The sequence below is a fragment of the Microtus ochrogaster genome, unplaced genomic scaffold (assembly GCF_000317375.1).
Source record: "Microtus ochrogaster isolate Prairie Vole_2 unplaced genomic scaffold, MicOch1.0 UNK8, whole genome shotgun sequence".
Taxonomy (NCBI): domain Eukaryota; kingdom Metazoa; phylum Chordata; class Mammalia; order Rodentia; family Cricetidae; genus Microtus; species Microtus ochrogaster.
This window is the reverse complement of record NW_004949106.1, coordinates 9,377,568-9,388,869: the sequence shown is the minus strand read 5'-3', so window position 1 is coordinate 9,388,869 and position 11,302 is coordinate 9,377,568. Positions and strand designations below refer to the sequence as shown.

The 11,302-nt window shown below is 39.2% G+C and overlaps 1 protein-coding gene across 1 annotated transcript in view; it reads left to right on the top strand.

Annotated features, from left to right (window-relative positions):
• The first annotated feature begins 538 nt into the window (after positions 1-538).
• Col3a1 (collagen type III alpha 1 chain) overlaps positions 539-11,302 on the top strand; it is a 36,401-nt gene continuing 25,637 nt past the window's right edge. Inside the window, exons 1-4 of the mRNA XM_005366390.3 lie at positions 539-741; positions 9,496-9,695; positions 9,942-9,992; positions 10,397-10,510. Coding sequence (XP_005366447.1) covers positions 657-741; positions 9,496-9,695; positions 9,942-9,992; positions 10,397-10,510 — 450 coding nt within the window. The 5' untranslated portion in view covers positions 539-656. The remainder of the gene's footprint in view (positions 742-9,495; positions 9,696-9,941; positions 9,993-10,396; positions 10,511-11,302) is intronic.

Genomic DNA, 11,302 nt, shown 5'->3' with positions numbered 1-11,302 from the left:
CTCTGTGAAATCCAACATCCAGAACACAGAGTGGGTGGGTGAGTGCAGGGGCAGACAAAGGTTTTTCCTTCAGTAACTTTCTTACAGTTCCCTCTTTAAGTCGAGTTGGGGTGGCTTCTGGCAAAATCCCAATATCAAAGTCCTCTAGGAAGATAGGGTCCACCAAATAACCACACCGGACAATGGGAATCAAACACTTTTTCAAATTCGAGCTGCTTTTACTGTTTCCGAGAGAGATTTAAAAAGGCAAGGTCAATTGTTCGAGACGATCACAAGGCGCATTCCTGTGTGTGCCTGTCATGCAAAGATGCATTTAAGACTAATGCGTGTTATAAACATATACATGGGCCGATGTATACAAACTCCAGATGTACCGCTTTCAAACTCCATGGGCTGTGTCCTCTATAAGAGAAAAAGAAATATTAATCACGGCTTTTACTGCTGAGGGGATGGGAGCTGTTCTCATATTTCAGAAAGGGGCTGGGAAGTGAGGGAAGCCAACCTTTTTCCTATTTAAGGCCAAAGCAGAGGAATCTCAGCGGCTGAGTTTTATGACGGGCCCGGTGCTGGAGGGCAGGGTACAACTGATGGTGCTACTTTGAGCTGCTTTTTCTTTTCTCCGCTTGCACAAAGAGTCTCATGTCTGATATTTAGACATGATGAGCTTTGTGCAAAGTGGGGCCTGGCTTCTCCTTGCCCTGCTCCATCCCACTTTCATTTGGGCACAACAGGGCAGTATTGGTAAGTAGGTACTGATTTCAACAGGCTTTCTGGGTTAACTTTGTCTTAACTTCTTACCAAGAGTCACATAGGGAAAAGACATCAGCGTCCTCGGAATTTCCTGCCTAGCCTCTGACTGCAGATTGCTTCTCTCACCATAATTTTGCTTTTTATATTTGCTTATAAAAAGAGAGTGTGTATGTGTATTTGAAAATTCTCTAGTTGTTTAAGATAAAAATGGTCCTAACTTGCTTTGTTTCCATGTTCACCTTTTAAAAAAAATGCCTTTCAGACACTCCCTTCCTCTTTTGTGAACATCTTGGAATGCTCCCAAGACATCTGGAATTTATTGGTCTCTTGTAATAATTTCATGTTCTCCTTTGTATGCTGTTCTCTTTGTAAGGATGGGATATTTAGCCTGATTTTTTCCAGTAAAGTAATGTATTAGAAAGCATCTGTTGTCAACAGCCCAGAAGAAGATACTAGAAGACCAGCAGAACCCCTGTATGTATTTCTGTAAATGGCACAGTGGACTATCTCTGGACTTTGCTGAAGCGAGCCCAGGCCACTGAAAACATACCATTGTTCTTGTTCTTACTGCATTCTAAGAATGTGCATAGTCGGTTAATCCATACTTGCTCAGAGTTTTGAGAAAGGCTCTTTTATGTCCCAAATGCTCTGCTTAGCTGGGTTTTCACTACTGGAGGGAAAGTGTTTTAAAAGGAGTGTTTTTGCCTTTTCTACAAACAAGGTAAAGATGCTAGCTTCGTTCAGAAAACGCTTCCTTCATATACTCTTGGTGAGCAAATACAGTGATCTTTGCTTTCCCCTGCCACAAATTAAAAGCAGTTGCCTTGTTATTTACTTAAATATTTTTACAAATGCCTCCGTTCCCCAACATCACAAAAAATTGGGGTACACACTTTCCTCAAACTAATTGTGCTTTCGTGAATCTTAACTATGTTAACGATTTTTTATTTTTTTTACACATTATCAAATGGGCTTGTGTTTAAACCTTTACTTTTGGTAAATGCTTCATGAGTATTAGTTTTTCCATTGTTTGTAATATCAATATCTTTGCTCTCTTCGCAAATTATAAATTCAAGACTAGGTGGTAGGGGCGGGGGGATACCCGATAACATTTATGTATATTCGATCCATAACTGCGACAGTAAAGGAACACCCAGATTTCTTGTTCATTAGTTGTCTCCTCCCCTAACCCATCCCCAGCTCCCCCCCATCCCCCCTTCTTATCTCCCCGCCCCTTCTGTCTCCTAAAGAACTCCCCTCCCAGTTTTCCTCCCTCCCTCATCACCCCACCCCCATCCTGGGCTCTCCACCTCCCCTTCCCACTTTCTAATCCTTCCCTCCCCTGCCACACCCAGTGCAACCCCCTTCAGCTTCCACCTCTGTTTTCATTCTCTCTTCTTCCCCCCTGATTGTTTCTCCCCTTCAGATGCTCAATTCTCCCTTAACTTTCTGTCTTCACTTTCTCTCCCCATCCTGCCCTCCTGGAAGATGCAACAATCCCCATGTCTTCGCTAGAAAACTAAAAGACAGAGCCCAAAAGGAATGCTAATTCCCCAGCGTCCCAATAGAGATCTTTGGATGTCTGGGAGGAGAAGCACAGAATTTTAATTTTTGAAAAGACTGTGCTCCTTATATGAATATAAAAAATAGCGTCGGCGCAAAGAGTATGCTTCTTTGCAGTCCGACATCACCATCTTAACGTCTTCGCTAGCTCACTTTCTTCAGCCCTTGTGCTATGGCCATGAAGACAATGAAAGGGATTTAGGAGTGTGCAATACACATTCTTTACAGGTTTTTAGTGAAGGTTCTCCTGGATCTTTGGGGAGGTTACAGTCGGTGATGGCTATTCAGCACACAGGGAATATTCACAGAACTCTAATGGGGTATTGCCTGTGTTCTTTAGAAACCCCAGAAGGAGCACAGAGCTGCAGGACAGTAACTTGCAATCTACTCATGGGAGTTTTCAGGCGTATAAAACATGTCTCCAAAAGGAATTTTGGTCTCTATACAAATCTGTGCGAGTCTTAACTTTATTCATGCATCTTATGCCAGCTGTGGAAAAACCAGGTCTGTTTTATATTTCCTGTGGTTTAGAAGGGTGCCAGATTTTTAAGTGCTAAATCACGCCACCTAGTGGCTGGCAGAAGGGACACCATTTACAGAACCAGTGCCAACATGACTGCTGCATCACAGGACTGGTATTTTAGAACAAGGTGTGTGTTGTGTGCGTGTGTGTGTGTGTGTGTGTGTGTAAATCTCATTCTATCTATATATGTGCATATGTGTTTATGAATTTTAAAAAGTCTACACTGCTTTCATAAGTTAAAGAAAAGTAGATGATAAGATGTTGCCAGACATACAAACAAACTGGTGGTGATATAAGACGTTTTGAAAATGAGTGTTAAAGGTATAGACATTTTCCAGCAGACATGGTGGCACAGTCTTGCAATCCCAGTTCTTTGGGCAGTTGAGGGTAGAGAAATACTAGTCCAAAGTCTGCCTTGTCTACAGAGTGAGGTTGAGGTCAGCGTGGGAACAAAAGTGAAACTGTCTCAAAATAACAAATTTAAAGAAGGCTGGGGATGTATGTCAGTGGTGGAGAACCTGTCCATCACAGGGTCCCTAGTTCCAATCTCCAGTATGGCCAGAGAAAACCTATAGGTGTATTGAAATCCATAGTATGACCTTTAAACATATCTTCCCTACTCATGGACTGATATCACCCTTGCTTAATATCAGCATTTTGCTGGTTATAGGTCCAAGATAGAAGTTAATAATATTGCCTTCTTAGGGCAGGGACATAAGCTATTTTAATTAAATCTCCTCTAATGTTGAACCTTCTACACTTTGCTATGCTGGTAATGTCACAAAACTTAGCTACGAACTATTAACTGATTTGGAATTTCAAAACTGTAAGTGAATTTTGAGAATGAATTCTTATTTCATGTTTGGTGAGTCTATTTCCCTTTATGTTTAAAAGGGAAGTTATAGCTAATATTAACAGTTAAATCTTCTCTGGTTTGTGTTATCCTAAATATTAAACATACCAAACCACTGAATTAATTAAATGTTTTGTAAAGTCATTGGAAATAACTGTTGCTCTTACAAGAGAAAATACGTTGTTAGAACATTGTAAATTATGTACATATCTCAATATCAGTCGTGTAGTAAATAGTGTGTTGGTATAGATTAGAAACAGGAAAGGACAGGGTTAATACTCAGAAATTTGAAGAAATGTTAAATGGTTTAAGAAAAAAAAACATACACTTTTAGTGTCTGCATTTTCTTGTTTTTTGTAACTATTTGTCAATAAAAGAGAGATTCCAAATTTTAAATTGTTCCAGAAAATATATTTTTAAAAGTTTTTTTAAAGGTAGTCTTTAATTAATTAATTAATCTGGTTTACTGGGCAAAAGACCCAGAAGCTAAGGACTTAACAAGAAATTACCATCCCTTTTGTGAACATGTACACTACAAGCGAATAAAGGACTATTATTGACACACACTTTCGTGGTTTCAATTTGTGACCCCTCGCATTTCCTCAGCAGCTCCACAGTGCTCAGCCTGAGGGCTGAGACATCCTGCTTAGGTCTAGGATGGAGCCTGAGTCTCAGAGAAGCAACCCAGTCTTCTCAAACCATCCTGGGAGAGAGGAGAGCAGAGGTCCATTAAGGAATTCAGACCCTTGTGTTGGTGCCTTGCCCAGAGATTTCTTCTTAAATGGATTTGTCTAGAACTGTAGTGGACGTTCAATGAGAGCCAGCTCTTTGGAAAGACCTGTGTCATATCATACCCACAGGCTCAGGCCAGCCTGAGTGGTAACTCAGAAAAGACTGCCACCTACCGAGGTTCTGTAGTGTCCACTGAGAATGATGCCCTGCTGTGCAGAGTTCCTATGTAGTTCTTTTACTTATATGACGTAAGTGATATCTCCACCTTGAATCCATTAAACTGCATTGCTTGCAAGTCAGCTGGGAAGATGAAAGATAAGCTTGCCTTTGCTGGACCTGGGGGAGTCTTGGAAAACTCGAGGTCCACCGCAGATTCCTGGAAATGCGGGTGCCCTGATTCGTATAAAATGTTTCGTTCTGTTCCTTAGGGGGATAAGTTTGGCGTCATTGATTTACAGGTTAGCAGAGAAGTCCCGTTGTGTTTTTCTCCATACAAAATTTTTAACAGGGGAAACTTTGCCTGTCAGGAAGGCAGTGGAAACTCTGAGTTAGCTTGGATCAGCACTCATTTGTAACTGCAGTTTGGAGAGCTTGCATTAACCGCTAGCAGCTCTGTCTGTGCCTAAGAAAAACACAGCCCCAGTGGATGCCTTTCAGATTATCTAATCAAAGCCTCGCTTTTTCCACGACTGAGGTCAAGCCCTGCCGCTTCCAATGGAATCTTAATGAGCAAAATGGAAAGTTCAAACGGGAAGAATCCTAAAATTGTCCCCCAAAAGTGAGGTTAGAACACAACTAATCCCGAAAACTCTTAACAGTTAAATTCGCTTTGAAAATTAACATTGAGAGATGCCTTTTCCAGTAACATATTTGCCAGACGTTTCTCTTTTGTTTGTTATTGTAGAGGCAGACAGACTATGTTTCTTAAAGAAACACTCTGTGGTGTTCCACAGAACTTATAAATCCTTATTTATTCAAAGGAGACTCGTGAGCAAGTTAATGCATGCAGAGCATGTAGTAACTATATTTTCTGAATATTAGTGCTTTAGGCAATGTAAATACAATCTATGAGTTGGAAGCAGAAACCGTATGTTTGCTTCTACCTGTCTTCCTGCCTGGCTTTCACCAGTTCATCTTGCTGGTGGTCTGGATGCCAGCAGGGTGGCCTTGGAAATATAAACCTTTTTCATAAGGTCAAGAGAAATAAACAAGTAGGACTCAACTCCAGATGGTATCTTCCCGTTTCAAGATTAGAGAGAAAGGACATTTTGCAGACCACTGTGATTCCTTAAAATGTCTGCCGTCGTCCTCCTGAGGGCACGGAGTTTACAAACCATGTGGGACAGGGAACTGCTCTCCATCCAATACTGTCTTTGAAAGCAGAAAGGAAATAGAATAAAGCCATTAATAGAGTATCAGCCTTCAGAAAAGCATCCTAGATTCAAATCTGATTTTTTTTTCATTATTTAGTCTGGGGCAGTACTTGGTTTGTTTCAGGCTCTTTTGTCTGTGTGGAGGATTGCCACAGCATTTAGCTGATAGGTCCTCTGCAAGCAGGAAGGGAACAAGATCAATGTAAAGCATCAGGTACAGAAGTGCACAGCTGCATTCCCAACAGCCAGCTGCAGAGACCCACCCTACATTTCTAGCAGGTTCGTTGCAGTGATGCATACCCGTGTCTGCATTCCCAGCGGTCTGCAAACTCAGATCAAAAACTGTGATGTCATGGCTGGCTTGGCGTACAGGTGGAGACCATCACCATCGATTCTAAAGAAAACAAAATGAGGTCAGCTGCTCAAGAATAGTGGCTAGAACACGAGCTTGGTCTAGCAATGGTTGTGTTGTCAGATGTCAACTACCACTACCCTTTGGAAGAACCAAAAGTCCTTAGCCACGTAGCGCAAGGGGAGGTTGCACAAAAACCTGTACTCTCAAAATATAGAACTAAAGTTGTTATGGAATAAGTTAAATATATTAAACATTTTCATGATCTGGCAGATTGTATTGTAAATAAGAACAATATATAAATATTAAACAAATCAATAAGCACGTCTATTCCAATGCTGCAAAGGGTGAAGCATTCCCGGAAGTGCCCATGCTTTACCCTTACTTCCAGGTTTGATACTAAATGCAGCTTCAGGAGAGTGTACCGAAGGCTTTCTGCTTTGGTAGATTATATGGCTAACGGTAGATGGTCATGCGTGAGAGAGTAAATCAGAAGAAACTCGGAAGGCATCCTCCTTTTCAGAGCAAATATGACGAAGAGACACAGGGTGGGAAGTGTTGGGTTCAGCCACGAAATCTCCTTACAACTTTTCAGGCTCTGATTTTCCAAGAAAGACACCTTTGCTTCAAATGAATATGAAACAAATGATGGCAACAAATTAGATCCATTAACTCTTATATTTTTAGGCATTCCAACTTTCTCCTCTTATGTAGAACATGACTTTCTAAAAAAAAAAAAAAAAGTATGCTCTATCACTTTACATGGTAGGAGCCCAAAAGTTGGCGTCACATTAAGAAAGGAGTGGTGGTTTCTAGAGGTGGAGGGCAGGAGGAAAACCACAGGCTGTGCACAATGGCTGTGCACAATGGCTGTGCAGAATGGATGCCAATGGGAACTAACACCAAGAAATCCTGGTGTGTTAATGCACAGAAGGTCAACTTTTTATTGCTAGTATTACAACAAAAAGTATAAAGTACACATTCTAAAAGTTAAGGAAAATATTTTTGAAACTTTTTACCATAAATTGTAAATTTTTGAAGAAATAAATATGTTTAATACTATTATTAAAAAACAATAGTATTTCTAATAAAATTTGAAAACAAGAAGTCAAATAACAGTTTTCTATTATGTAGCCCCAGGTTTAACATGCTAATTTATAATTTTAAAGAGTCAATGTCATGCTTGTCTACTTGACAGCGTTCAAAACAAATAATGAACACTATTTCTTCTGATGTGAGATTGGCCTCAATAGGGTTTTCACATGGAAGGATGGATGGGGGAGAAAGACTTTATGCCCAATTAAGAATGTATGAAGCTATTTTAAAATATGAGGTACTTAAATCGAACTTTACCTGATATATTAATTTATGTTTAGCTTTGCATGGGTGTCCAATAGCTCCTTTTAATAACCTGCATGCTGTATTAAATATTGAAAGCTATTTCTGATTCAAGGGTAAGTTACTGATAGAATAATTAGCACAATCTAACATTGTCTTCACAGGGTCAAGGTCAGGCAGTTTGACAGCCACATCTTCAGTGAGAATATCCCAAGTTAGAGCCAAGCAGATAAGAATTTCTTGTCCATCTAATTGAGAGAAGTTGGGAAAGATTCATATGAAGAAAGGAGCACCCATGAAAAGATTTTAGTGATTTCGCTGAAAAGTCTTCCATCTCAACACTTAACATATTTTTTTAAACTGCCAACTGAACACAGTTCCTAAATACAAAACATCAGTTCTAGGTGACACAAATAGGTTTAGTGATCGCCACTTCATGCACCAAGACTATTAATTATATGAAAACCCACTTTGCCTTCTCTTGAATTACTTAAAAGCAACAACATCACACAATCCTGAATCCTATATGCTGAGATAAACATTTGTATTCAGCTCTTATATTCTCTGAGAATAAAGATGCATTCCTCAAAGCTTTAGAAAGCCTATTTCCACCCCACCCTTCACCCCATCCTCCTTCATCTGCTACAGACACAGGAGGAGTTGACACAACTTTGCTAAAAGAGAGATATTTTTTTCAAACTGTATAATCTTTGTTCCCTATTGAAAATTTTAGTGGAACTGTCACTTTTGGTTTTTATTAGCTGTTACATTGATAAATTGTGAAGACAGGAATGGGTCTCAACTTGCTTCATACAAGAAGCTTGAGCTATTTCATAAGATGATTAAAGCTGTCTTTGCACATGTAAAGGTAAAGCAACCCCATAGTCTGCAGAGAACAGATGCTCTGAAATTTCTCTTAATGGTAAAGTTTTAGATGATATATTATCTAAATATGAAGATAAGGAAAGAGAAATTTGCAAACAGGGCTACAGGAAAATAAAGCTTCACTGTCTGAAAAAATACAAAAGAACCCACAAAACCTTGCTTACATTCAAAATTGTTTGCAGATGTTTTAGGACTTATTATTTATCCATTCGTGATTGGCAAACTGTCATAACAGTTTTCAAGCTGAGCTTAGCCATACTACACAGCCAACACTTCAAGAATTGGGAGTGGGTTTTATTCTGGCATCTCCTCAGTAGATTCACTGTGAATGGCTGCTGAAATTTCAATTTCTTACATATAATTAAGAACCAACTCTAAAATTTTGGTTGAAGCCATTTCGTCTGCTGTAGTAAGCCACAAATACACATGGCCATGATTCATATTTTCCCTAGTCTTTCTACTTATCCATTGCCAATATTTGCTTTAAAGTTGCACTTTATTCTAGACATTTGGAAAACTCTTTATCTATGACATATATATATATACATATATACATATATATTACATTATGTCATATAATGTTGACCCACTAATGCCCAACAGAGATAGCAGTGACAGTGAACACACAGTCAGCTTTGTTAGCTTTCCCAGAACAATCTGGAAGAGTTTTATGCTGCCAAGATTAGCTCAGTTTTCCCCCTGAATGTCTCAACTCGGTTAATATAATCCAGAAGGTCCCAGAGTTAGTAACAAAAATCATCCTTTAGTATTGTCCCAGCTGTCATTAAAGCAAAGAATAGCAATTAGGCAAAAATGCTTCTTTTCAGTTGTGTAATTAATATACAAGTGTTTGCATGTTTGTGTTGTATCTATTGTTGCTAAGTTTTTCATGTGAGAAGTAAAAACAATTGACTTTTAATGAAAATTGTGGTGCGACATTTTATTTTAATAAACAATACCTTGGTACATAGCAATTACATAGAGGAAATATGATTTTTGATGAAAGGAAGAAATTGCTTCAAACTTTCTCCATTTTGACTGTACTCTGCAAATAGTTATGACTGAAAAATCACATTTTTTTTCAAAATATGAAAAATGCCATATGTTCTCCTGTTTCTTCCCGCAGATGAATCGGGATGCACCCACCTTGGTCAGACCTATGAGTCTAGAGATGTTTGGAAACCAGAGCCATGCCAAATATGTGTCTGTGACGCCGGATCTGTCCTCTGCGATGACATCATGTGCGATGATACGCCGCTAGACTGCCCCAACGCAGAGATCCCGTTTGGAGAATGTTGTGCAATATGCCCACAGCCTACGACACCTGTGAGTCTACAGAATGCATAAGCTCTTCAAAGACCGCATCTGCAACATTCATATTAAACAGATAGATAGCAGCCATAGCAAAGAGGCCTGGAAGGAACTGCAAGCCATGTCTGTTAAGCAGGCTTAACAAATGAATGATGTCATTTCTAAATGAAAGCAGGCGGCTGGGTGTAATGAGAATTAAGAAATAGTTAAGAATACTGCCATAGTTTACATATATTAACCTATATTGTTTATACTTCATAGGCTCCTGCCCTTCCTGATGGCCATGGACCACGAGGCCCCAAGGGAGATCCAGTGAGTAACATCTTCCCAAGGAGTAAAGTTAATGCTAATGACATTTCTAGGAAAGCCTGGTTTTCCTTGTCAAATTATTCCCGTATTCAAACTGAACTGCTACTATTCTGAATTTCCTTCTGTCCTATGTATTTGAAAATCATGATATATAGCAGTACTTGTCTGTTTTCCCAAACCTTACAAGTCTTCATCCCTTTGTCAGTTCAAAACACAAAATGTAGGTCAAGATACAAAGGAACATAATAAACTTCAGTTATCCATGAGACTTAGTTGGATATATACTTATCCCCAAGGACAAACATCACAGTGACAATTCAATATAGCATGGAAGCAAATCCCTAATGATCATTTTCAATCACCCCATATTTTACTGGTTTCATTTGTTTTTGTCTTACTTGTTTTAGGGCCCTCCTGGCATTCCTGGGAGAAATGGTGACCCCGGCAATCCAGGGCTACCAGGTGCCCCTGGCTCTCCTGGCCCTCCTGGAATCTGTCCATCATGTCCAAATGGCGGTCAGGTAAGAAATTAGAGAAGTAAAACCTCCTCCATTATTATTTTATTCATTTGCTCTGCATTATATCTCAAGAGCAACTTTCATCCTCCAGTTTTATATATTTAACAAATTCTTATCTAGTTCTTCTCTATGCTAAGAGCTTTAAAAGAATTCCACTGTCATCGTGCCAATATGATTGCTGCTACATCTTTCAAAAATGTCCCAACTTCTCAGCAAGTATATGACTTACTCATTATGTTTGATAGATAGACTATCAGCTTCTAAAATAAATAACTTACAAAATTTAAAAAGTGCTACAATTGCAGATTATTCCCTAATTCCTCTCCTAACACCAATGACAATGCCATTGGAGGCTTGGGCACTAAGCAGTTAACAGCTCCAAAAATGGCTTATCAACTTCAGATAAACAGAGTGGCCTGTGCTTCCATGGGGGCTGAACAGAACTCAAATCGTCAAGGCACACCTTTCTCCTTCTGAGTCAGGGCTGCCAATCAGTCTGCACATAAAACCAATAACCAAGAACATAAACATTGCAAAGTTAAGTGGTACAGGTGTAAGTGAACTCAGAAAACTACACAGATGTTTGTGATTTATGTAAATGTTTTTTCAAAACAATTCAGGAGCAATGAGCATCATGGAAATCAAATAGAACCTATCTAGACCTCAAACTTAAAAGCAAGCACTGAGCCTTTCTGATATTTTTCCTTGTTTACAATGGTTCAGTGCTTAATTGGGAGGGGTTCAGCTCTTATTACATAAAATCAGAAACCATATATATATATATATATATATATA